Raw genomic sequence first — 27932 nt, 5'->3', positions numbered from 1 at the left:
AAAGCACTTTTCGAAAAATCGAGGGTTACGCCCTTTTTCCTAAACAAAGTCATTTTTATCTATGATCGTATTATCATATTAGTCTATGACTTTAGTTGCCGATGTTCGATGCAGTGTGGTCAACCGTACTATAATTATAGTATTTGTACTATAATTTTTGTCCGTGTACTATGTACGATATAAAACAGGTACCTATAGTACGCCCAAAATACTATAATTTTGAATATCGGAAAAAATATGTAAAAAGTACTAAAATTACGATATTTCCGTTCGATAAATTGGTACAAAGTACTATAATTTCGCAATATAAGAAGATTTGGAGAACTTGGAAAAAAAATTGCTCGAAAAACGTAAAAAAATCCCTTGACTGGTTTAAAATGAAATTTCTTGAATTCTTCGATAAGCATTTTTGGTCGGAAGAGGTACCTAAATAAAAAGGGGTCTTGGAGTTTCTCAAATTCTCCGTAATTTTTTTCTGAGAAACAAAAAACCTATACATCTTTAATAGATTACAAGGCGTACCATATTTTTTCCCCAAATACTATAATTCCACTTTGAAAAGATGGCAACAATGGTTCGATGTTGACGGTCGATTTGTGCAATTTGTCAAATTTGTGATTTGCTGTTGGAAACACGACGTTGTTAGCAAAGCGATATTTTATTTATTTTGAACATATGTACAGACATATTCATTATTAGGCAAACAATTATTGTTAACTGTACGTTTATTTAATTTACTAGTTCGATGTAAGTTTTGACAGTACACAAAATGTCAGAAAATTTTAATTATTTTGAGAACACTCCACCGGAGATCATCGAATACATTCTAAGCTTTGAAGATGTTTCTTTGAAAGATGCCCTAAATTTTGGATTAACATCTCGTAATAACCTACAGCTGTGCCAATCTTTTCAACCTCTATGGAAAAAGAAACTGTTTTCAAAGTGAGTTTGCTTAATACCTACTATTATGAAATGTTATATAGGTATGTTTACTTTTAGATGTCTACTGACTATTGTCACTAATAATTTATTAATTGTCTATATCGTCGTCTAAATGCGCGGAACTTGTAACTCCACTTTTGGCCTAAAATGAGTTAAGTATGCAGTGTTATAGTAAATTTAATTGTCCATCGTTCTGTTCATAATACCTATATTGTAACTCCAAAAAAATATTTACTGTAGTAAAAGCACATTGTTCATTCCTTGTATCTCAGGCTCTGTTATTTGTCAGTTTTCATACCTTGTAACTCCAGTAAAGTCATACAAAAAAGTCCACGCATGTTGCCTTGTATCAAACTCGATCATTATTTCTGCTTTACATTAAATTTAATTAACCATGGCCCAAGAAAGTGGAAAGCAGTAAGTTTGGTTGTATATTTAATTATGCCAATGTATAATTTCGACCAGTGTTTCTCAACCAGTGGTCCTCAGAAAGTTTCTGGTGGTCCGCGAATTTTTGGCGTCCAAATGTCTATGCTAAAAATTTCAATAAAATCCTTCAAAACCTGTGCAACTGCAAGTGTTTGAGCATTGTGTTTTTGTTCTTAAAATATATTAATGGTTTACGTGACAAAATCAACTGCGATCGTACGCTATTATATTATAAATAATGTTTTCTTTATGAGTAGCGGTGCATAAAACGTCTCTGATATTTTCAGTAGTCCGCAGCTGTAAAAATGTTTAGAAACACTGATTTTGACCTTAGGGACAAATAAACATTTTAAACATAGTAGGTATGGGAGTTTGAGTCAGAAATTTGAATACCTGAATTGAAAACTATTTCAGTGTAAGAAATATATAAATGTGATGTATGCACGGCATACAAAACAAATAGTTTAGATAGACTTGTACACCCTGTTCAGCAAGAGAAGAGAAAATACGGCAGAAGTGAAAAGTAATCTGACAAAATTACTGAAAAATATATGTTTACAATTGACTTACAATGTGTTTTGTTATATCCAAAATCTAATGTTTCCAGCGCATATTTTAAAACAAAACTTGGCATTCATAATTTTATCCTCTACAACCAAAAACGATTGGTGGTCATTGCTGTGTTTGGATTGAAGTCGAATGTGGGCTTACTACAAATTAGCTTTCTAGTGTAATAAGTCAATTTATTCTTACTTTTCTACCTCTTGCTGACGACTATAAAACCATTATTCTGTATAGTGATGGAGCTACAAATCAGAAAAATATGTAGTACTCGCTAATGCTTTATTAAATATTGCAATGCCACGTAATATCACCACTGTATAATAAAAAATGGAGAAGGACAATACTCAAATTGAGGTTGATCGATGCGCTCAGTAATTGAAGAGGTTGAGAAATCAAAAAAAAATATGTTCATGCTAATTATGTAACTGCGTTTAATGAAGCCAGGAAAAAACCTAAGCCATACATGTCACATTTATTTATACGAGTAGCATCACTTTTTCAAAAAAATTAATGTTAAATTTTACAAATCCATACGACCAGGAGGAAAACTAGAAGACACAGTCGTAACTAATATTCGAGCACTGCAATATAATGGATGGAATTAATGGAAATATTAATTTCAAACTGCATTTTGGTGATGAATAAATTAAAGTACCTATTATTATGCAACAGAAATTCTTTGACAGCCTCCCTCAACTATATCAAGAAAGCTTAAAGGCTTAAAATAAAATTAAATAAGTACAAATACCTTCAGCCGTTGAAAGCAAGTATGGAGGCCGATTATCACTAATATAATATACTAATCTGCCATTTGAAAGCTAACTTAAATACACTTGTAAATCTATGTAAATGTAAATCTATTTTCGTTCATTTATGCAATGATTATTTCCCCTATTTATAAAATTTTATTTAATTTTCCAACATAATGTAAACAAACTTGGTACTGTTTATTTTAATTCAAACATTGTAACTCCCAGCTCAAATCTCAAAAAAACAAAAGCAAACCATGTAACTCCTCTATCTTCTTTATTAATAAATATTTGGCAAAAATGACCAAATTTACGCATTTATAACATTAAAATACTAATAGTGTTTTTTCAAAATTTTCCTTAACCTGTCCGTTTTATTTTAAAACAGTTTTTTCTTCCCCCTGTAAAGTTGGTCAATATGGAGTTACAAGGTCCGCGCATTTAGGCGACGATATTGTTATCTCTTGGTGGAAAGATATGAGGTTAAATGAAATAACAACACAATTGCTATTATTATGTTTGTAAAATATTTTTAGAAGGTAATTTTTTTCACGTGTAGGTTTAATAACATTATATATTGATACCGAACCGGTTTTGTCTTATTGTATAAATATGCAAAAAATATTTAACAAATATAGCAACCGGTAATTATTAATTAAATTTTAAATTAAAAAATACCTTCACAATATTAAGAATGTAGGTACCTAATACTCCTAAATATAGATGATTTAGAACAGCCAGCCTCATAAACATACCCAAAAAATCATAGATAGATTGAAGTCTCGAACCAATACCCAGTCTCTCTCTCTCGATAGTGGTTGGTAGATTATTTATTGGTAAAGCTATCGCTCGGTTTGCAATAGGTGTAAATCCAAACCTCATTCAGTCCACAATTTTTTCAAGGCATTTTCGATGTATGATTCTGTGACTGTTCCAAATAATAATTGTTTTATTATTTCTATTGTTGTCAAACCTACATTGAATATTGAACTGCAGAGAGGGGTGGGGGGGGGGGGGTTTCGGGTGTCTGGACCCCCATCCAGGATCGAACAAAATACAAATTACATATATAGGTGAATGGAATAATAATTCTTCGTCAGGACCTCGTTACTGAGGATTGTGACCCGAATAATTTGGTTGTGGAGCCATTACAAATTGTTGAACTCACTCTTCTCAGTTTTCTACGGCACGTAAAGCCTGTTTCAGTGGAAGACCCATGGTTTTTCATGGCAATTCTTTGATTTTCTCAAAGCATTTGTGTTAGTGATTGTTTCACTTATATTAATGATTACGATTACACTATTGTCATTGGGCCTCATGGTCTGTTGTAGTGTTAATACTAAAATAGTGTGGAGTGTGAGTATGGGGAATGTACCCGGAAAAGTGTGGAGGTCCGCGGTTGAAGCGATGAGTTGCTATAAGCAGTAGGCGGAACCCAGGGGGAGGTAGTAGTATGGAAGTCTGTGGCACCTCCAAATATTGTTAATCCCGTTCTCTCCCTTGAAAAATCATCATCAGTTGCCTGTTCTTCCAAGACCCAATCTGCGTCACTGACCGTGGTCCGTCGGCTTTAGTCCCTGCGTCAGCTGGATCTTATACGGGTGTAGGTGATAGTCTTTATGCAAAATTCATCATAATCTAAGACTTTTGTATTTATGAAGTTTTCTTTCTTCCCATACCTTCCTACATTTTGTATTTGTGCTTAATACCTATGTGCCAGATACTTTTATGTCATTTCCGGTTTGTGAGCATTCCTCTCCATGCGTTTGTTCTACTTAGTATTTTAGAGTTTGGTGATTCTTCTATGGACCCTCATTTTGAATGCTGCAAGTGCCACTACCTGATTATTGCAAAACGTGGATTTAATAAATAATTCAATTAAACCCAATTATCTTTAAATTCATCTAAAAATCATTCAAAACCGCTAAAGGTAACATATTTACATACATAACTAATGATAACATATTTACATACATAACTGAGTTTGTTTCATTATCATTATTATTGAAACCTACTGAATGTTATAATCTTATCAACATTTGCATTTTCGTAAACAACTAGATATCTATCTGCTTCGATTTTAAATTAATACTCCTTGCGGTTTTAATTTTCGATGTCTGGTTTTCTATTAGAAAAGAATTCATAAACATACCTACTAATAATAAGTGTTGGACAAACCGAATATTTTAGATAGAAAATAGACTGAAAACAAATATAATAAAACTCAAATTATTTAATCACTATGGAAATATGAAACATACATTTAACAAATCGCATTATCAAATTTCGAGTTACACCTGGAAAATTTGTTATAATGAAACATGTCATGATTGTATTCACATGCAAAGAAATCATATTTCATTTCGTGAAATGTAATCTAATACTATCATTTTCACACTATACTTACTTTTTATGTATAATCTATTGTTTTCTTTGAAACATTGTAACTTTAAGCTTTCACTAAAGTGCCACCTACATTGTTTCTTTAAAATAATTATTTAATTTTCTAGTTTCATAAATATATTTCGTGACACATAAGCTTTACTTGTTTATGTTTATAGATAAGTGAGATAAACACGCATCACAATTTGCTCTAAAGCGTCAATTACATTGAGCTTCTTTACGAGCTGTTTATTGGCGAATTTACAATCTGCCTGTAAAGTCGCCCAGTGTAATCATCGAACAAGCTAATAAGCAGGTTGTAAACACGCTACACGCCGGCGTTTGGGCCTACTGCGTCTGCGCAGTAGCAACCTCCCGGTAAAAAAACGAACTACGTTCTGTCAAAATAGTCGCTGGCTTGTGGCTTCTCAGCGAATGGAAAGTTTTGTGTGTAATCATCGAATCGCAGTAGCTGAATTTTAGAATTTTAGTAGCATTGTTTTACTTCAATGATAATAAATTATTAACATTTTAAAATATGTGGTCGTGCGATGCAATTTTTGATTGTTTTGTGTTAATACTCGACAACTCCATAATTCAAGTAGATGTATTACAATATACAAAAAATCTTTAAAAATACACTGAATACCCTTAATTTTACCTCAAACACCATTTCTGGATGTGGGGGCTATGCTGCCAGCCACACTAAATATACATTTATCACTGCAAAATACCTTACCTTATCCTGTTGTAGGATATACTATTTGATATTAATTTATTGAATATACATTCCGTTGTGTAATGCTCGTGATTTTAACATATTTAAATAAACTGCTTAGAATGTCTTTGATTTTCTATGTGGTATCACATCGGGAAGGACAATTAGGAAAAAACACACCCAACCCACAAAAACGGTTTCGTTTTCACTGTTAATTGTTTTAAATAATGATAATTGCTGTGCACTTTACCTTCATTAAGTTGTCATCGCAAAATAAATGCAAACTTTCAATATTTCGTTTGACGTTTTTAAAAAACCTTTCAACATTTAACCAAAAATTAAAAAAACGTTTAGTTTCTATTCACAGAAATATCTTTCAAAGGATTCATATTTTGTTTTATTTATTAGACGTTTGCTATAGGAAAAAGCAATTTGTGGCACATTTCACTGATGTTTCCACTTAATGGTTGTGTTATCGCCCCACAGCTTTAAGCTTATCTTTTCTTATCAAGTATTAATAAACATGCATAATGAAAGGCTGAGAATGCATTTGATAAAGATATTGTTCTTATCAATCTAATCATCTGAAAGGCATTGCTTCTTTATCACTCATTGTTTCAAACTCCCCTCTAATGGATATTAATTTATAGGTATCCACTTTCCTTATCAAATTAAATGTCTGAAAATGCCATGTGTAATATTAATGTTTGTTTTATATAGAATCAAAATAGCTTTTCAATTCAGTTTTAACTCAACCTTAAAAAAGAGGAGGACTCATCGACATCATTCAATCACTGTATCAAATTAGACTGTTAACAAGTTATTGTCTAAAACATAATCTATTATATATATTATATTATAGTAATTGTACACAGTGACAAGATTTGTGTGTAATACGCACTCCATATTAGTGTACTATTAAATGCCAGGCGCCTGATTGGCTGATTTCATCAAATCTATTCCAAATTGCAAGGTTACGTTGAGGGTTGTATACCTTCTAATAAAGCCAGTTTAAATATAAAATGTGTTTATATGAAGTTGATCCCGCCGTTCCATCACAGTTGATAAAAAAAATTACATTTAATTTAAGGTGGCCTGTGCTAAAAATTGTATATGAAAAGATGGTGGTGCAAAACTGGTTGGAGGAATGTATATCGATTGGACAAACGCAGTCTTATTGCTCCAGCAGAATCAAAGGAATGGAATTGAAATATCATTGGTGAGTACCATTTGTTATCAATAAATTATTATGATCTTGCTACCTAATGTTTCGCAGACATTTTAAAATGACATCGGAATAGTAAATCATAAAGCCGCATTTAGACCAAGCGAGCGAATGTTTGTTCATTCCCCACTCCAGTGAAATTCTCTTGACGTAAACGCTTTTTTTCGAGGGAGCATAAGAATTTCGCCGGAGTGGGGGAAGAACAAACATTCGCTCGCTTGGTCTAAATGCGGCTTTACATGCCTATTCTTCATTATCTATTTTTGTGGCACAGGCTGTACAGTTTTTTCCACTCCCATGCGGTATATTGAAAATGTGGACGGGTGGTAATGTTATTATAGCATGGAATATGTTTCATCTAAATACACACAATATCGTCAGTGTTTTGTAAAAAGGGCGAATCAACCAGGAGGGTTTTTAACTTTTGACATTTATTTGTTTTTTACCTGCAGATGATTATAAATATCTAACAAGTTTATAATAAAGCTTAGAAAGAATACTGTCATTATAATAGGTATTATTATATAATATTTTAAATGGCCTAATATGTCACATTTGCTTTTTATTTCGTAATTTTAGTCGATTATCGTTTTAAGTACTTTCCAGTGGAGATAAAAATTCGCCGTTTTTCACAACAAAGCTAGTGGCGTACATATTGTATTTTCATTGAAAACTCGATTTCGCCAAAATGGTTGATTCACCCTTTTTACAAAACACCGACGATATGTACTAGGTAAAATAAATGCAACAATGTTGTGTATGTAATACAATACATATTAAATATTTTTATTTGCGTAGGAGGAATGTGAGTTTGCCTCAAAGTGACATGGCAGATATTTTGGAAATATCGAAAGGGCGAGACAGATTACAATTTCATTTCATGGCTGAATATTTACGTCGCTTGTGTCATGCAAACATATTGGCACCCGATAACCATAATCAGACTCCACAATATGGGTAAAATTATTTTCTTATATTACTCCATTTTGTATTATTTTTACTTAACGTGTAAGCGATGGTGCCCACAGAACGCGTCGGGCGCCGCACTCGCGCAAAATTTCTACAAGTGGCGCATAAATCATTGAAAATACAACGTAATCAAATACGCCAGCGCCCACTGGATATGGCGACGCATTATACGCGCGCGCCGCATGAATCATTGTTTTTTCGCGAATCACCGCTTCTCGGCGATACGAATGAAAGAAAATACAATGGAGTCCATTCATTGAACACAGCGAGCAAAAACACGCTGCGCGAGGCATCGTCGATCGACGGGCGGAAAGCAATTATTTAATTACAGAGAAGTCATTGTTTTATTTTATTGCGTGTTCAGTTTATCGCTGGTTGAATAATGTCGTCGTAAATTTTAATTACAAGCCCCGAAATAATATAATATTTTTATTGCTTTGTTATGAGAGGCGCTGTAATAATATTTATTTTGTGCTGCTTGGGCCGCTTACTACATAGGTGAAGGGTAATGCGCGGCGAGAGACGTGTGATTATGGTTATGAATAAACACTGCATACGCGGACTTCGCGCGCCCGACGCGTTCTGTGGGCACCATCGCTAAAAGGGAAGAAAATATTTTTTTTTCGACCCACATCGACAAAATTGGGTGAGATGGAATAAATTACTGACATATGTCTCAAACTCAAACTTCTTTAAAAGTGGACTGTAGATAATTAATAGCATTTAGATTTAAATCAGTTGAGATATATCTTTCAAATTGAACCATTCTAAAGACTTTAGGGTACCTATATGTTACGGTGTTCGGAAACTTGTATGTATGCAGTTCGCCGTATCACACTTCACCGTGAAATGTTGTATCGGAAATATATGACCATATAAGGACCGTCCAACCTCTTTGGGTCGTATAGTACTGACATAAAATTCATGTCTAAATAAAACACGGTTCTTGTCGGTTTACACTTTACAGGAAGCCAGCAGCAAACAAATTTTGAAAATAGCCGATATACTGGATTATTTATTCGGTTAGGTTAGGTTTTCATTCTTGAATTCTTGAATTTTGCCAAAATCAGCTATGAAAATTGAATTAATGTTCATTTTGAATCTAATAAAATAGGAGACCGTATAGTATACGGTCATCTCTTTCCTATAAGAAAGCTCACAGCGAACTGTGCCACTGTGAAATGTTTTACGTACAATTTACATATAACCATAATATTATGTAATGGGAGATTGAGTCATCGAATCGAGACAGACATGTTTTAGCTTTTCAATGTTTATTCTCCTACACCTTACATTATTATACCTAAAGTAAATGAATAAAATGTTTGCAGAAATTCTGCATCAAGTTGGGGGTAGGAAAAAAATAAAATTGAATGAGTCTATAGCCACAAAGAAATTATTGATGCTGGCTACTGGTGATTGGCGGCGTGAGCTTTGTTTTAGTATTATTGTCATTCGCAGTGTTTACCAAACTTTCGACATGTGTACCCCTTCTATAATTTTCGTAACACTGTAACAAAAAATTGCATATACTTCAATAACAATCAAAAAATAATTATTTTTTCCTTTTTAAGTACGTGAAATAATAATAAACGAAATATAAAATTCATTCATAATAAAATATAAATAAAAGTTATATTATAAATAACTTTATAATCATTGAGAAGGATGAAATTGTTTATGTTGAGACAGATCATCATAATTTGGCTCCCTGGTTGTTAATTTTAATCTAAGAAGCGGTTCCACATCCAAAAGCCTGTTGACTAATGTCTACAAATGCTGAAAAAGCAACTTCACATAGATATGAAGTTGGAAAAGGCAAGATGTATTTCAGGACTTTCTCTGTTAAAACTGGATACACATGTTACATTTTCAACAAGAATGATGTTAAAGTACACTCCTTATATTTATTTTTCAAGAATCCGTCTGAAGCTAATTCCAACAATTATTGCTCTTCTTCCGCATGCGATAAACCTTCTGGCATGGATATTGTATTGGTGTCGTATTAATGCTTGTTGCACCAGGCGAAGCCCATTGCAGCGCGTAGTCCCACCAAACTCTTCCCGGACCCCAGGGGGTAGGCGTACCACATTTTGTGAACCACTGGAATAAGGGATAGACGTGCATGAAATGGTCATCCCAACCTTGACACAGACTACAGTCTCCTGGACTAATTATTAATAACAACTCATAAATTAAAAATTAATCATTCAACAATGAACACTAAACGTACCGATACCGTCTATCTCACTTTTCAAAAGATACAAGAAACATGTATGAAGTAATGTTAATCTTCATTAATAAATGGTTTTTGGTTTAATGTGTGATTAATAATGTCATTGGTGATACTAGTATTAAAATTTAAAAGGTTTAAATCTATTCTTCATTTTTACTATGTACTTATGTTATAATGCATTTGTGTCTACATTCCAGATTGAACACGTTAACCCACAGTTATTATGCTGAAATTGTTTTAGATTATTTGTGTCATGAACACATGAAACTTGACTTAGAAACACTTTTTCGTCAAGTTTCCTTACCAGAAGAAATTGCAGTGCTTTTCATTCAATGGATATTGCCTAAAGCAAGAATCACCAAAGAATCACTATCTACAGATGTATGTATTTTCCCCACTTTTTTTATTATAATTTTATAGCATAAAATTTTAATAAACTGAATAATCTTTACATATAATATTAAAGGGAAGATTATCCTTTTGCTCCAATTACAAAAGCAGACACGCCAATCAATCGTGAGCAAAATTGTTAACCTTAAGTAGCAATTACACGCAACAGTGTGAAATACCAATTTTCTTGAATCATCTCAACGATTGTTGTAATTGCTTCATAACAAATAATGTTGTGTTAAAATATCATTTGCAAAGCTTGGTGGCTACACTAAACAGCCTTCCCTTGTATTTTCGTACTTCATTTAATTTTGTTGCAAACTATTAGAGATTGTGTTTACTAACATATAACATCTGAAGCCCAATTTTTGAAATAAGCAGTAGGTATTATTAGAAAAAAGATATCACCTCGCTTAAAAACGTGAGACGGTTTTAAAAGCAAATATTGTACTTGCATTGTGTGCATGCATTTCTGTTCAAGTAAGATTTTGCATTGTATTTTAGTCTATGGACTCCATGACAACTTAAGTTAAGGGCCCACGTGCGCCACGTAGGTCAAAATGGAGGTTTTATGGTATTTTCAGAGCATAATCCTGGTCATTCCTTAAACGTTGTAGATAATCTATTTATATAATTTTGAAACCTTATTATCCTTTATATTTATTTTAAACATTTGATGACTGCATAAAGTATTTTTATTACATAAAATAGTATTCTTTTAAACCTCTCGATCTAATGTTTTAGAATATAGTCATATTTATAAATTTTATAACATTTTGACAAATGGTTCTTCCGCAGTATTGAACTTACATAGACGATATTTGTTTAATTTAGATATCGACGATGGTTAAAATGGTCAAATTGTTGCTGCCCGAACATCATCCATTGCTTTCCATCGAAAGTTCAAAAATGAAACAGTGGTCAACAAAGCTTTTGCAAGATAATCAGTGGGACCCTAAAACATGCCAAGAGATTATGTGTTTGATTTCGGACACCCTTTTCCGAATCGAGAAATATATGCTCACAGACGGATACCACTGGGACTATATAAATATCGAGAAGGTATAGAATCAATAATATAATCGTTGGACTGCTTTTGTAGACTAAAATTTATAGAAATACTGATGCTGGCTAGTAATCAAGGTATATACAGTAAAAACAAAAAAATGATTCGGTTTGTCGATGGTGTGCGTGCAGATGTTTAGCTCTACTAATTACCTGGCAGTCGGTGTGCCCGTAGCGCTGACTACGGTGTACGTATTCGTACGCATACAATCCACGAACCGAATCATTGTTTTGTTTTTACTGTACCTGTATGTATTTTGTATTGGTTCCCTATATTGAAAGCGCATAAGCCAGTTGCCGATATTAGCGTAATTCGTAAAGCGCTTCAGTTACATACATGACTATTAGTTAATTTCATCCTAATTAGGTAGGGCACAGGTGGCTAAATTGGTAAGGCACATTGGCCAGAAGCCGATGGATGCAGGTTCGAGTCCTGTCTGGCATGAATTTTTTTCAAGATGAAATTTCTTAGGTGTTTCCAAATTATATATGTATTGAGCTTTTGTTCCAATGCTAGCAAATGTCGAAATGATGAAGAAATTTACCTGCTTAATTAATAAATCATACCATTTTGAAACTCGACTGATTGACGCCAGACTACGTGAGGCATTATTGTACACGTCTAAGTTTTGGATTCAATCCCCATTTTATTCAATTGACAGTCTGAAACACCACCCACTTTGTCAAGCCACTTGGCAAATGGGTTTGATTAATTTTGTTTTCAGTCTGTATTCATGTTGTTTTAGTTAGGATATGTAATTTTAGAATTTTGAATCCCAAGATCTCATTTGAATTCTGGGATTGAAAATGTTGGAAAACAGAGATTTTGGAATCAGCTTTCACATCATTTTGAATATGTATGTTCTTTCTATTTTTGTGAACTAAAATTTGTGCAGTTAATCAGCATAAAAATATATGAGAAGTGTCCTTCAACTCCTTGTGCATTCATTTTCTATTATTCATATGTCGGTTATTTTAATAAAATGCATTAATACGTATATAAGTATCACATTTACCTTCACTTACTAAAAATTTGCCTATTATAAAGAGATTACGAAAAGGATATTACAGGATTAGTAGTATTTTTTTAAATTTTTAATTAATTCTGTCCAGGACATATAGGAAATTTCATGCCTATTCTCAGTGGCCGTTTAAAGTGCATGGGTGCCTGAGACGATGGCAAGTTAGCCATCCTAAAATTTTGTCTGCAATTAAAGTTAAAATTAAAAAAGTAAATGTAAAAATTATCCATGTTACTAGGATTTAAAATCTTTGATTATTTTTTTTATGTTCAGATTGTGAAAAATACGCATCTTTTGAAGATGTTGGTAATTTCTGACGAAGCGACCGGTTCATCTGCTTCATGGAAAACTGCCTCCGCCTACATTTTTAAAAATCCTGTAATCCCACAGAAGTTAAGATTGTAATAGTGTTTCTCTGAAATTTCAATATTTTATTATTTATAAACTTATTTGTTTTTTAACTGTTATGTTCTGTAAATATTTTTTTTCCCAATATCCCTCCGGGATTTCAGGATTATAAAATTGAGCAAGATTCCAGGATTGTGGAATCCTAATGGTTATGTTTCAATATCCTATACAATTTTCTTAATTTACAGGTCTTATCCAGCAAGGTGGGTCACCGGATAATGCTGAATATAATTTTTGAAGGGATCGCACGACGCTGCGGAGTAAGATGCGACATTGTGACCACTGCCAACCACGTCTTCTTGTACTGGCGCAGCAGCTGGTCTGAGAACTCGCCTCTGTTTGTCATAAACACCTCGGATGGATCGTTAAGACCGAGTGTCGGCCGTTGTCCGTTCTCCAGGGGCAATCCTGTATCACAGCTGCATTACAAATATTCTCATTTAGAACTCATTGTCAGCCTTCTTTTGATTTTTGACGGAATCCATGAGTTGATGAGCGAAAGGTATGCATAATAAGACTTCAATACTTCACACTGCGATGGGAACACTATTTTTTCTGATAGTAAAAATTAAGTTTTGAAATCGATTAGATCTTCCACCCACAGAGCTACTTTAAAGAAGACGTGATTGAAATTTAATTTAATAAACAGTAGCTTACGCATCACCACTAATATATTTCGCTAATGTAATGGGATTCGCAGTGCGACCGTATTTTAAAAAGTTTGCAACACATTTATGATTAGTCACCAGAGATGTTACATGCTAGTCGCCAGGAGGTTACTAGTTACCAGGGAACACAAAATTAATGGGAACTGGCTTACCCTATTGAGTGTAGTATAACAGGAAAAATTTGGAAAACACCCCTAATGATTTTAATATATTATATGATGATAGTTTATACATAAGTACATATATCATTAATATCACCGATGATTATAATTTCAGAATGAGTCTCTATTGCTTCAAATTGCTGCTGCTTCTTTATCCAGACAACACGAATTACCTAATGGCAATAATAAATTATCATTACAAAAATCGAATGGACCTTCAGCCTCTTTTACCATTAATAGATGAACATATCTTGAATCCAAAGGTAACTGAATATTAATTCTCCCGTAGTAAATGAAATACTGATTTATTTATATAATTATCTCCGAGAAACCCATTCATAATATTTGAACAATTTGTTTTAAGGTTCCCGATGCTAGAAAAAGCTCTTGTCAGCAGACTTACGGTGAAATCGTCTTATCACTAAAGATGTCTTCGAGGTTTTTGAACCGAGCCGTGAGTTTGCATGTCATTGTTGATTTAAGACTATCCTCCAGTCGCAAAAAGTATCCGTATAAAGTATCCCGTCGACGCAAATGTGTGATTGCTCGAAATGCTTTTACAAATGTTAAAATACACCCGGGCAGCATTAAAGCAGTTACGTAAACTGAATCTAAAATATATTATATGTTGCCTACTGCGGAAGGGCGAAAGTTAAAGCGATATATAGAAATAGTACATATGAGGCGTCTATTTCCAATACCCGCCAAATCCACACGCAAGCAATTTTAGCAAATGGACATTTTCTGTATAAGGAAATTACATGCTTAAATTTAACAAATAAAAATGCACGTATGTTAAGAAGTATGAATCTTTAGGATTAAATAATAAATTGCCGAAATATTTTCGCTTTATAGTATAAAAAATGCAAAACCCGTTTGGAGGTAGCGGAGTTTGATTGTTATCACAGGATTTGGCGGAGTTAGTAAGTAATCACTCTTGGATTTGGCGTCGTTCGATGGTAATAAATTAACATTTGTTTCAGCATGATACAGGGTTACCAGCAATAATTATGTAAATGCAAGTTTAATTTTAAATATTTTTATTGAATAAAATTAATTTCATAATAAAAATAATGACATAAAATAATAAAAACTTTAGAGTAGAGCTATAGCTACAGGGGTTCTCAACTGGAAAACAAGGAAATTGTTACCGCCTTTTTGAAAATGTATACAAAATGTATACAAACAGTTAATTCGAAAAAAACAGGTTTTCACAAAAATAAAAAAAGAATATTATACAAGGCCTGAACAAAAACGATGCATGAGTGCGAGTGAGAAAGTATTCGGCACCCTTACAATCTCTGCGACACGTGCTAGAGTAAGATAAAAGGTCTACTAGCTACAAGCCAGTTTCCAAAAGTATCGCCATCAAATCGGGGCGAAACGCTTCACATAGCGTCGACAACTTGCAAGCTCGTGTTGCTAAAATTGATATTTTTTGTGTTAAACATTAAGTCAGTGGTAAATATTTTTGGTTAATTAAGTAGAAAAGATGGTTCTGTGTGTTTTCTTAAAATGTGGTAGCCATACTGATAAGCAAGAAGATGGTATTACGTTTCATAAGTAAGTTGATACATGTTCGTGATAATTTATTTGTATTTTATTATATATTTTAATATCAGTGACCTAGTGTTTCTTTAAAATAACTTAAATTATAGATATCTTTATCTAATGGTTGCATTTTGACCGCTTAAAAATACTATATAACGTAAAAAAATAGAAAATTATATTTTAATTCTGAGCGTCTAGTGCGAGCACTTTGGGCGAGCACTAGCGAAATGGTCTATGGTCTCGAACATTTTTAGACGAATGCGTTCGCTCGCTCACAAACCAAACGCAAGGCACGCGGCTTCATTTAGCAATTCAACGGGTGGCGTCTAGATGTATCTATAGTCTAAGATATTATACTAGTTAGATTCCTTATCATTTTTCATTGCGCACACGAATGTGTCCGCTGCCGCACTTGCGTGCGCGATCAATCGCGAGAAATCTCTGCTATAGACAATACTAGCATAGAGGTAGAATATTTAATAGGTATATAATATTTATTTATAGGTGCATATTATTTTAAAACCGTCCATTATTAAAAAAAAAATGCAATATTAAGTAGGTACTTAGTAGGTAATTTTCAAACAGATATGTAGTTAGGTACATTAATTATACGCCATTCTACTTTAAACTTTAAGCTACTTGATGTTTACATATTTACAGGTTTATTGTTTAAAACTTTTTATCTGCATAGGTTCCACAAATAGGTATTTGTCTAAAGTAAAAATTTGCGTAGGTATATTCTATCATTACGTAATTAAATCGATATGCCGTCACCAATAATAAAAAATACCTAGGTACCTGCATATTACGTTTTGTAGGTATTCGTTTAAATTTTAAATAAAAAAGAATTTGAAATAAAGATACCTACAATTAAAAATACTGTTTGACTGTGTTACACATTAAAATGATCAACAAAACATAATAAAAATGTCAAGGAAAGCAGGCAGTCGTAATAAACAATAGTAAGGGGTTTATTTATCACCAACCAATTATTAACAATCAATATTGCTGTCAACAGAAGCAGCAGAATATTCGCACCGTAAACGTGTATTGTTTCACTTTTAAAGCTTACAAAAAAACGTAAACAATCACATAAAATAAAAAAAATACAGCATTTTAACAATATAACATAAGTAAAAAAATCACACAAAATAATTGTCTCGTGTTCTAAAATTAGGACCTCTTAAATGTTTATGTTCACCAACATCCTTTCTTAAATATTTTATAAATTGAACAAACTTTACGTAAGAAACAAAACAATTTAACATAGTTACGGGAGAGTATTTTTTCATGCAAGCATTTCGTTTCAATCATACATTTTATTACTTTATTGGAAAAAAAACCTTTGTTTTGATTCACATTTACACGGTGTTATTTTAATACATTCGTTTTAGTCGACAGGACATACATTTATTTTTAATCGGCGATAAATTCTTATAGGAATTTGTTACACCTATTCAAATTTGAAATACTTTTTATGGCAAACGTGCGTCACGAGCATTAGCATCTGAATACTTCTACATAAGACAGTGTTTTCATTTTATTTTATTATGTCCTTTGTAATTTACAATTTATTTTTGTAAAATTAAAAGCTACTTAAATATAATTTACACGATATAACCAAAAACACCAAGTACCTACATAATAATTGACCGAAAAATAGGCATTGGCCACAATTAAATTATTATGTAAGTTATTATTTGAAGATGAATAGTGTGTAAATAACATTTTTCACTGGCTTGTAGATTTGCTACAAGTAATATTTATATTAAAAAAAATAATTAAAAATTGATCTAATAATTATTAGTAGGTACCTAGGTACACACTCAAGAAACTCAAGATAGTTATGTGTAAAAATCTTTTGGGGAAACGCGTTTATGTTAATATTGTTTTCCGCCAGTGAGATGAATGACGATTGATAAAACTTAAAATTATTAATTTGTTTGTTTATGTCACTTCATCCGACACATTTATGTTGCATTTGCATTGAATTATTCTCGGGGGCCAAATGACCGATACAATGTTAACCCATCAATAAACGTTTTTTATTCACTAGTCTTTCGATAATTAAGTACTTATAATTCATTTTACAAAGAGATGTTGCATTCTTGAAAACTGCCATGTATATATTGGCACACTGTATATAGATCTGTATTTGAATAATCATGATAGTATAAATTAATAATTTAACACAAAACAATATTTCAACACAATTTGTTAAACACCCAGTCGTTCTCAAAATTAGAGGGAAATATTAAGAACTTCATTTACCTTTCATTGCGTGGTATTTCTTTTTTCCATAAAAATCTTTACTGGATATGCTTCCGTCCTTTATTTAGAGAACTTTTTTGTACATTTTTCAATAATTCCGACATTATAACTTGGTAAAAACACGGACGAAATGGACACGATATTCACTGTTTGAGAGCTAGACCGCCATCTTGCATTACCGCGCAATGCAGAGCGCTCATTGGCTGATGAAGGATTTGGCGGATATGGGAACGATTTGCCGTCTGGAGATGGCGGATATAGGAAATAACTTGAAACTTTAGAGTCGTTTTTCCTAGGGATATAACGTATTTAGGAACAAAATAAATACACAGGCCGCACTGATTCTTATTCATAGACACGAAACAACCAAAACATCATTTTTTCGTGATTATGGATTTAGCGGGTATTGGAAATAGACGCCTCATATGTAGTACCATCACGTCACGTGCTGCCAAGCTGATAAATTTAGTCTATGGTTTCGTAATTTTGCAATATATTCTGTATGATCACTACCTCTATAAATCCAAGTATGGAAAGGACCAACCCTGATTTATTAATATTTTGAATTATTATAAATTAAGTTTCTACGTGCGTTCGTTAAAATTACTACTATGCCATACTATTTATTGATAACGTACTTGCAAACAGAGTTTGGTAATCTATAATGACTGAAGAGTATAAATAATTTATTAGTTATTGTCGTTTAGAATCGACTGTCACATTGACAAGCGTCCTATTGTATTATGATATTATTATACACAGAAGAAGTTTACTTAGTTTGATCGTCACTTCCATTTATTAATAACACATATCCACTAAATCAGATGAACTCCAAGGTCACCAAGATACGTTAAAATAATCTGAGAGAAATCTGAAACTAAGAATACTCCGACAAGTGAACACGACAGACGCGTCAGTATGAGCACTCTATAGACAATGGCAGGTCATCCATAGACAATGGGAGGGGCGAAAAGTAGGACCAGTCGTGTAATGTATCGGCTTCCTTCTTCAGTGGGCAATGACAGAACCCAAGCAGCAGACTATAGATAATATACGTAAACACCTGACATAGATATTAATTTAATAGAAAATCCATAGAGAAAACCACCTAAAACAAAGAGCACATGGTTTTGACGTGAATTGAAAATGTGTAAACCTGCAGAAAATAGAAAAAACATTCACTGATTCATGCTGTTGATGATTTAGCGTGATAAGCATGAGGTGCTACCTCAGTGTTCTGAACATTTCGGCAGATTTTGTTAATTGACAATATTAGTTTTTGGTTCAAAATGTGCTATGGGATGGGTGCATCAGTCTGATAACGTTTTAAATACCTATAAAAACGACATTGCGCATTTTTTCCTCATAGAGCTTACCATGACAGCATGTAATGTGATGGTAATGTGTTCGCCCCATAAGAATATTCGGTACAAGTCGGTTATGTGGAATACAGCGGCAAACACATTTTGAAAATACCCGACACTGGATTATTTGTTAGTTCAGGTTAGGTTACGTTAGGTTAGGATAACTTAACAAATAATCCAGTATATCGGGTATTTTCAAAATGTGTTTGCCGCTGTATTCCACATAACCGATCTTAAAGCGTTCATTTAAAGTTGCAATAGGATGGGTCAGTGTCATATCATAATAAATAAAATGTTCCTACACAAATATAATTCTTTATATAACAAAGGACACCAGAAAATATGTCATAAAAAACAATGTCTCATAAAATTGTTTCACGGATAGTAAAAAAGGAACAATTATTGTTTTTCCGTGCTTCCCGTCTTATCGATACATATTGATCGTTTCAAATCGCTTTAGTGACAATGATGTTCGTTTTGGGGAAGTAACAAGCTATGCTGACGTAACTATAATGTTTTGTACATTTTCATTTCAGTCAATACAGAAAAATCGTCCTCAAAGCATGAAATTGGGGATAGGATTGATCTGCAGGCATAAAACTCACCAATATGACTGCGTGATAGCCGATTGGGAAGTGGTAATACCATCAACCGACCAAGATAGCCACCTTGTGGGTCACTATGGTAGGGAACAGGTCTTTTATTATGTCATCGCCCAGGACGGCTCCCGCAGACGTGTGTCAGAAGGTAATCGCATTAATAAAACCCTAGAGATTTACATAGTTACAGTAGAGTGCCAATTATCTAACCTGAATGGGCTTGCCGGAGGGTCAGATAATCCTGACCTGCTGGAAACGGGTTATTAGTACGGTAGATCGAAACAAAATACACTTATTATATATTGAAAACATGTTTTATTAGGTACTTTATAATGGTAAATGTATCAAAGAGATGATGAGCATAGTTTCATCGTACAAAACCAAATTTAACCTAATGATGACTGATCTTACAATTAACACTTTCAATTATTTTTCAATTATGCAGGGATTGTCTTGAAAAAATCCTCAGTGGCTTGTAGCAACAAAACATGGAATTAAAATTTCTTTTATTTTTTTTTTCATTCTGACTATATTCGAAAATCCGGAGTGTCAGATAATCGGAACTCTACTGTAACAGTTTCGCAGACACCACATCTACAGACATCGTTTACTCAGCAATGAAATACAATACATTATGTAAAATTATGCATAAAACTAGCGTGTACTTTTATCTTGTGTCACAATGTGAGCACATTTCTGTTGCTATTTTTGTGAAAGGGTGAAAGGATATCTCTGAAATATTTCAGTTTCCAGATTGCAGTGTTGACCACAATAATGAAGAACACGTACACATGTGTCTTCATGCCAACTTTTGTTGTTTAGTTTAATAGACCTGTTATAGAATGTAACTTGGTAGGTATATAGTTTGTAAGATTAAAAAGTCAAGTTAGTTTCCATAAAAAAATACGAATAATAATTATTGTTGTTCTTTTCTAGATGATCTTTTTGCTTCCATGGTAATAACTCAGTTTCCGAGTATCGAGGACAAAATCGGAAAAGACTTTAGCCACTTTAATGGTTTCCGTTATGTACCGAATGAAGAAAAGAGGAAGGAATACCCCCAGGACGAAAATTGCTGTTGTTTTTATCAAAGCAGATATCACAACAGACCAGTAGTAGAACCGTGTGAATAGACACTCACTTACTGGCCATTGTTATCCATTATTTTATAATATATGTTTAAGTATTACTATCTGATACAATTTAATGATGTTTTTCTATAATATAAATTTATAATGCAAATTAATAAATCATAAGCAATCTTAGTTGATATGGAGATTATCATTATGTTATAATAATTAGACCGCTTTAAGCATTACTGGATGAAGTGTCATATAATTCCAAGGAAATTAATTCTGAATGACATAGTGCTAGTTCTGCATTTCAAGGGTAATCCATATAGGAACACACCATAAGGGGGGGTCTGATATAATGTGATGATTTGCGACATGACGTTAGGGGGATGTAGAAAATGTGACATAACAAAACCAATAAATTATAAAGAAAAATTATATCGATTGTTTTCAACAAAATTGTTTTCAACAAAATTGTTTTTTTATTTATTCTAGGGCGGGGTTCAGAAATGTTAACTAATTGTGACTATGGCGGGAGGAGATTGGATCAAAATTCCATTCATTCAAGTCATTATGTCATTTACAGACAAACCCTTAATTTGAATTAGAAAAATTTATATTGGCAAAAATACAAATCGAGTCCTGAGAGAATTTTGAATTATCATAGACATGAATTTAAAGCTACATCCTATTTACCTATCTGTTTTGCGAAAATTCTACTTGACCCATATAAATCCATAATATCGAGGGTATACTGACAGAACACATTATTTCAGTTTTTGCTGTTTTTCTGTTTTAAATGCCAAAATGTATACAATTTTACGCTCTACGTCCTGGTAAAACGCACAAAGGCATAGGATATAATGGTGAGAAAATAGAAACATTGTTAAATCATATTGTTATTTTTTTATTCTCATAGAAAGCATGATAATGACCTAATGCGTTCTGCGTATACAAAATATAGGACTTGTAACATGTCGTATATTGTGTTTTCCATAAAGGTTAGTCTTTATAATGTAGAAAAAATGTTTTTAAATCATAAAAAAATCTACGTGGGAGAACGCTTTGAAAAAAAAATTAAAGTCCTTTTTGCGATTATCTCAGAACTTGTTTTAATGAGTTAATGCTTTCTGTCAGTATACCCTCGATATGGTCTAATTGATTGTAATATTGAATTATTATATTATATGTAACTCTTTTTTTTCACTATTTTAAGTACCTACCTAGTCGAATGATTATTAGTTTAATCTATGACTTAGTGCAGGAGTTAACCAAGGTTTACAGGGGGTACCATGGAATATTTCATTAATTTTATTTAAGTTACCTAATGATCTGATACAAGTTAGTTACCTCAGCAATCAATTGAAACAAAAAAAAATCGTAATTCGTCAAGAAGATAAGGGAGGGAATGTTATTACTGAAATTGACAAGGATGTGGAAACTTGGAGAATATACCGTGAACAGCTTTATACACATGGATAACCCACAAAATTCTGATATCATTCTTGGTGAATATGAGATATGCTCAGGTTTGAAGTTACATACCTAACTGTATTGTATAATATCTCAAATGCAGAAATGGCCAAAGGATTATTAGAGTCCGTCTTATTGCACACAATTAGATCCACAAGAAAATGCGGTAGTTATCAAACTAATACACAAATCTTGCTAGTAAGACTTTTGTACCACCTGAAAACATCACATGAGAAGGCTCTGTGAAATGAAAAAGTTTGGTAACGCCCGACTTAGTGGTGACATTAGTATAGAAATGATTGGATCTGTGCCAATTGAATATGGAAAAAGAACGTTTGTAAATTATAGTTTTGTTATTCACTATGATATAATATATAATCATCATAGTCGATCTCCTTGACACATTTCTCTTGAACTCAGGTGTGCACTTCATCTAAATTAGTTACGTTGCCTGTGAATATTACGACTGTGTCATCTATCAGCTAGGAACACAATAACCAAACGACCTCGCACAATCTCGGTGCGACTGCAACACTTCATAGTTGAAGTAGAAAGTATGTAACAGATGCATCTGACAATTTCATTGTCAAGTAAACCACGTTTTTGGCACACGTCTTCATATTATGTTTGACATACTACTTCATTGATGGTTTTCAGATCGGTGTAAGAAATATATGGACTGCGTGACGTAATACTCAGTGGTACCTAATAGCATTCTGCGTATTTTTGAGGGGGGGCAAGGGTCTTGGCACCCCCCAAACATAAAAATTATCAGAATGATTTTAAACATTGAAATTGAAAGCCAATAAACTATACCTTGGGCTTAGACAAATAAAAACACGGCAAAAAATGATAGTAATTCTCCAGCACCCTTTTTAGAAAATTTTTGTAGATTTTTATTTCTAACACAAAAACACTAATGTAGGCTTTTTTTAGAAACCCAATCCCTAATGCCGGGTCCACACTGGAAACATGTCGCGCGACAACCTCGTTAAATTTTACGATAATTACCATAATTGCTTAAGATATTTTACGATAATTATCATACTTATCGTAAAATTTAACGAGGTTGTCGCGCGACATGTTACCTGTGTGGACCCGGCATAATGGAAGTGTCAAAAAATTCTCGGTGTCCATCCGAGTGACAGGGCTCTAGCCTGGGGGCTCGGGCTGTGGGGGGCCCGGCGTGTCGGGTTGACCAGATAAGTGAGATAAATACACATCATAAATTAGCTTTACTAGTAAAAAAAAATGTTCTGATTATTATGTGTCGATACTCGACAGCTCCATTATTAAAGTAGATGTATTAAAAATCGCTAATAATTCACCGTATGTACTGTGAGGCATGGAAAAGGTAAGGAGTGGAAGGTGGGTAGGATTGTATGGATAGATTGGGAATTGGCGGGGAAATATATAGGCAGGTGCGCTTGGGTATGGAGAGCGTGGATATGGGATAGGAGTGCGGCAGAGCATGAGACATGGGGAAATGCAGGGTCGTAGGTAGTTTGACATTACCTCTAAAACCTCAGCTACCTGTCCGGTTACTTTACTCATTCGTGTATGGCCTGTAATATAAAATACATAGAAATGCAATGATGAATATCTCGGTTTGAGCGCCACTCTATGAAGTGCATAGAGACAATGATAAAGGTAATTTAAATAAAACGCGGGTAAAGAATTTTAACAGAAGTATAATTAAGGTATAAAAATTACTAGCGGGCGAGAGTGTATAAAGGCGTAAAATAAGTTAATCGATTACGAGCGCCTAACGTAGAAACAATTTAGAACACAAATAAAATGCTAATTCGGTGGACCGTAACGTAATGAAATTACAATAAATACCACAATACAAATATGATCTCACCTCTTCGCCGCCCTCGATTCCTTCCAGGGCGGAATCGAGGAGTGCGTCTTCAAATGTTTCGGGACCATGGGCTTCCTTCGATCTCCTGGCCTGAGAGGGACGTCCTTCGGTTGGCCATAATAATCGTCTCGAAACGTCAGGAAATGAGAGCCATGTGCTCCGGGCAGAACTTAAGAGCCGTCTTCGAGAGAGGTCTTCTTCGCACGAACGTTCAGAACTGAGAGAGCGAATTTCGCTTCGCCTTCATGTTAAAAAACCGCCTTGCTTCTTTTAGCGCCGGAAATAATTCAAACGAACTCCGTTCAAACTATCGGAGTGTGCATGCGTACTGAGGTCGTCCTTTGCGTTGTGTTGCCATCATAAATAAAGTGTGTCATGTAAATAACATGACAGTACCCTTAATTTGATCTAAAACACAATTTAAAAAACGTTAATGTAGTGTTTCACACTGCCTTTAATCTTGGCGGTGGATTGGGTCCCGCCAAATATCCTTACTTGAGGGCCCGTTTCAGGATGTGGTGTAGGTACAACGAGTGCAATTATTACAAAAGACCAATAAACGAGAAATCAGTCTGTATTGTGTTGAGTTGGTTTGTGTATAAGTTAAATGCAATAATATTTTTTTTTGTTCATTTTCAATTAATATTTTGGAACCTCAATGTGGTGGTGTAAATCAAAAAAACATTTTTTTCAGTGGAATTTGGCATAAATATTGTAGCTCTCTAGACCAAGCGGGTAGCACAGCCGATATAATTTGAGTAATGTTTCAGCATACTAGGCGCACATGTCCAGCATGGTCGCTGTTAGTCACTTCCAATCTGCCAGTCGCTGATGACACGCTCAACGGTTACCGCCATTAGCCATTATGCCTCCAATTTAATAAAAACTAGGAGAAACTGTACAAATAAGCCGCCGTTGTATTGTGAAAATATGTAAAAATAATTATATGAAGAAGAAAAAGAGCCTATAGGACTAATTTACATTCACCTCCTTGGGCTCCCCCCAATATTAAATCCTGAGTGCGCCACTGTACCGCATGCATTAAAACTCCTGTATTCATTTCATATCGTAGAATCTGGGCATATTGTTTTCTCTTGCAGAAAGTTTTCTTGATTTTGTCATGCATAGTAAGTGTTATTAGATAAAAATAGCATTTATCGCAGGATTAGGATCTGCCCTGGGTTGTTGAGTCACTTGATAATAATGTAAACTCATAAGCAATCTAAATTTTTTTTTCTGAAATAGAAACGATATTGAGTACTTATGTATGTATGTACCTACCTATTATTAATTTATTTTTATAATATTTTTCATATTATAATTCCGGGTGAGCTATATGAAAAAATATACAGGCATAAATAAAAATCCATCCTTAGGTGATTTTTAATTATTTCACAAAAACGTGTGTTCCATATAAATTCATAATTTGGTCCAATAATTAAATATTAATATTAAGGGGGATCCTTATACCAGCAGAGGCACATAGGTATGGTCCCAATATTGAAGCTCGATTTGATATAAATAAAAAGGATTTCAAGTTATACTCATTTATATTTTTATATACGAGGGTGGGTCAATAAGTCCTTAGAAAAGCCGACAGGTGGCGCTACTAGTACTGTAAGCGGTTTGTTTTCATGCAGCGGCACTACCGATTCAGTATGCTGCGAAGTTTCAATCAGATTGGTCGGGTTGTTGTGTGTTTCTCGTACATTTTAAAAAAAAATTTGCTTGTGGAAAATGGAAAAATGGAAAATGGAGAAAATTGAGTTTAGAGCTGTTATTAAACATTTTAATATAAAAGGGTTAACAGCAAAGGAAATAAAAAATGAGTTGGATTTAGTTCACGGCATATCTGCTCCTTCACTTGCAACTATTTATAACTGGTTAAATGAATTTAAACGTGGTCGTACATCAACAAAGGATGAACCACGCTCAGGACGTCCTGTAGAGTTGACTACACCAGAAATGATCAATAAAATCCACGATATGGTGTTAAGTGACCGAAGATTAAAGTTGAGTGAGATAATTTAGGTTACATGGATCTCAAAAGGTAGCGTCATTTCTATTTTACATGACAAATTGGGCATGAAAAATATTTCTGCAAGATGGGTGCCGCGTTTGCTCACAGTCGACAATAAACGCAATAGGGTGGTGGCCTCTAAAGCCCTGTTGTCGCTCATGCAACGCAATCCGGATGAATTTTTTCGTCGCTTTGTGACTGTAGATGAAACATGGATACACCACTATACTCCCGAGACGAAAGAACAGTCAAAGCAGTGGATTGCGAAGACAAACCATGTCCAAAGAAGGCGAAAACCGTAAAATCAGCTGGTAAGGTTATGGCTACTGTATTTTGGGATGCACGTGAAATTATTTTCGTTGACTATTTGGAAAAAGGAAAAACAATAACAGGGGATTATTATGCATCTTTATTGGACCAGCTAAAAAACGAAATTGAAGAAAAACGGCCTCATTTAAACAGGAAAAAAATCCTCTTTCATCAGGACAATGCCCGTGTTCACACATGTTTACGATCAATGGCTAAAATTGAAGAATTGAAGTTCGAATTGGTCGACCACCCACCGTATTTGCCAGATTTAGCCCCCAGTGACTTTTTTCTTTTCCCAAACTTAAAAAAATGGCTAAGTGGACAACGTTTTTTTTCAAATGAAGAAGTCATCGATCGGACAAATGCTTATTTTGAAGACCTTCCGGAAACTTATTTTTCTGACGGTTTAAAAAAAATTGAGAAACGTCTAACCAAGTGTATTGAGCTCCAAGGAGATTATGTTGAGAAATAAAAAAAAAATACAAAAATAAAAACTGTTTTAATGCTTTTTTCTAAGGAATTATTGACCCACCCTCGTATATCGATGTTATTTAAAATAAATATAAAAAATATTAAAACGATGAAGTAGTCAAAAATTTACATGCCGAAATTAAACCATGGGTCACTGAAACCAATCTTTATGGAAGTGCATATCAGAAGAAAACGTTGTTAATAGTACCACTTGTAGATATAATTTGTTTTTTTTTTACTTGCATAAGTAACTGTGTAGTAACTATGTGTGTAGATAACTGAAAAATCTACATAAAATATTTTGCATTCGTATTTCTAAAAATTACCTTCATGTCAAATAAAATAGTAAATATTACGCTAAACTTTACATGACGTGTTTAAAATTATATTTGATTATTTTATGTTTTATAAAAAATGTTAATAAACCGGCATCTGTAAATCTATGTTCGGGACTACCACTAATTTTCATAGAAAAACTGAAATGTCATTTTGACTATCATATTGATTTTCATAGTAGGTAACGCCCGTATAACAATTTAGTTTCTGGGACCCCTTAGCAACCAATGATAGTGTTTTGGGTCAGTGTTTTTTTTTATAGAAAATAAGAAAGCTCTGTCACCTATACAAAATCTTTATATCCAGTTTATTTTTTAAAAAAAGACTACGATGGGCGGGACATGTGGAGAGAATGCCTGAAGTTAGAGCGCCAAGGATCATGACAAAGTGGCTACTCCAACGGAAGAGACCCAGAGGCCGTCCAAGAAGGAAATGGGCTGACGCCGTAGAAGTGGACTGGCTTCATATAGGAAGACCCGGTAACTGGAGAAGTGTGGCGAGGGACCGGAGTGAGTGGAGAGCGGTTGTGGAGTAGGCCAAATCCCACCCCGGGAAGTAGCACCGTGGAAGAAGAAGATATTGATTTTCATAGTAACGCCCGTATAACAATTTAGTTTCTAGGACCCCCTTAGCAACCAATGATAGTGTTTTGGGTCAGTGTTTTTTTTTTATA

The 27932-nt window shown here is 33.8% G+C and overlaps 1 protein-coding gene across 1 annotated transcript; it reads left to right on the top strand.

Annotated features, from left to right (window-relative positions):
- The first annotated feature begins 561 nt into the window (after positions 1 to 561).
- On the top strand, positions 562 to 21238 carry LOC147064616 (F-box only protein 21-like). The gene is made up of 10 exons (XM_085957501.1): positions 562 to 942; positions 6875 to 7003; positions 7808 to 7966; positions 10412 to 10595; positions 11439 to 11666; positions 13288 to 13601; positions 14044 to 14191; positions 14293 to 14382; positions 19651 to 19861; positions 20650 to 21238. Exons 1-10 carry the CDS (start codon positions 770 to 772, stop codon positions 20844 to 20846), a joined length of 1833 nt encoding a protein of 610 aa, XP_085813627.1. The 5' UTR covers positions 562 to 769; the 3' UTR covers positions 20847 to 21238.
- The last annotated feature ends 6694 nt before the right edge of the window (positions 21239 to 27932 follow it).

This window comes from Rhyacophila brunnea, unplaced genomic scaffold (assembly GCF_057557595.1).
Source record: "Rhyacophila brunnea isolate RB1 unplaced genomic scaffold, BYU_Rbru_1.0 scaffold_7, whole genome shotgun sequence".
NCBI classification, from domain to species: domain Eukaryota; kingdom Metazoa; phylum Arthropoda; class Insecta; order Trichoptera; family Rhyacophilidae; genus Rhyacophila; species Rhyacophila brunnea.
Note: the sequence above shows the minus strand (reverse complement) of the source record. Positions and strands in the feature narration are given on the sequence as shown.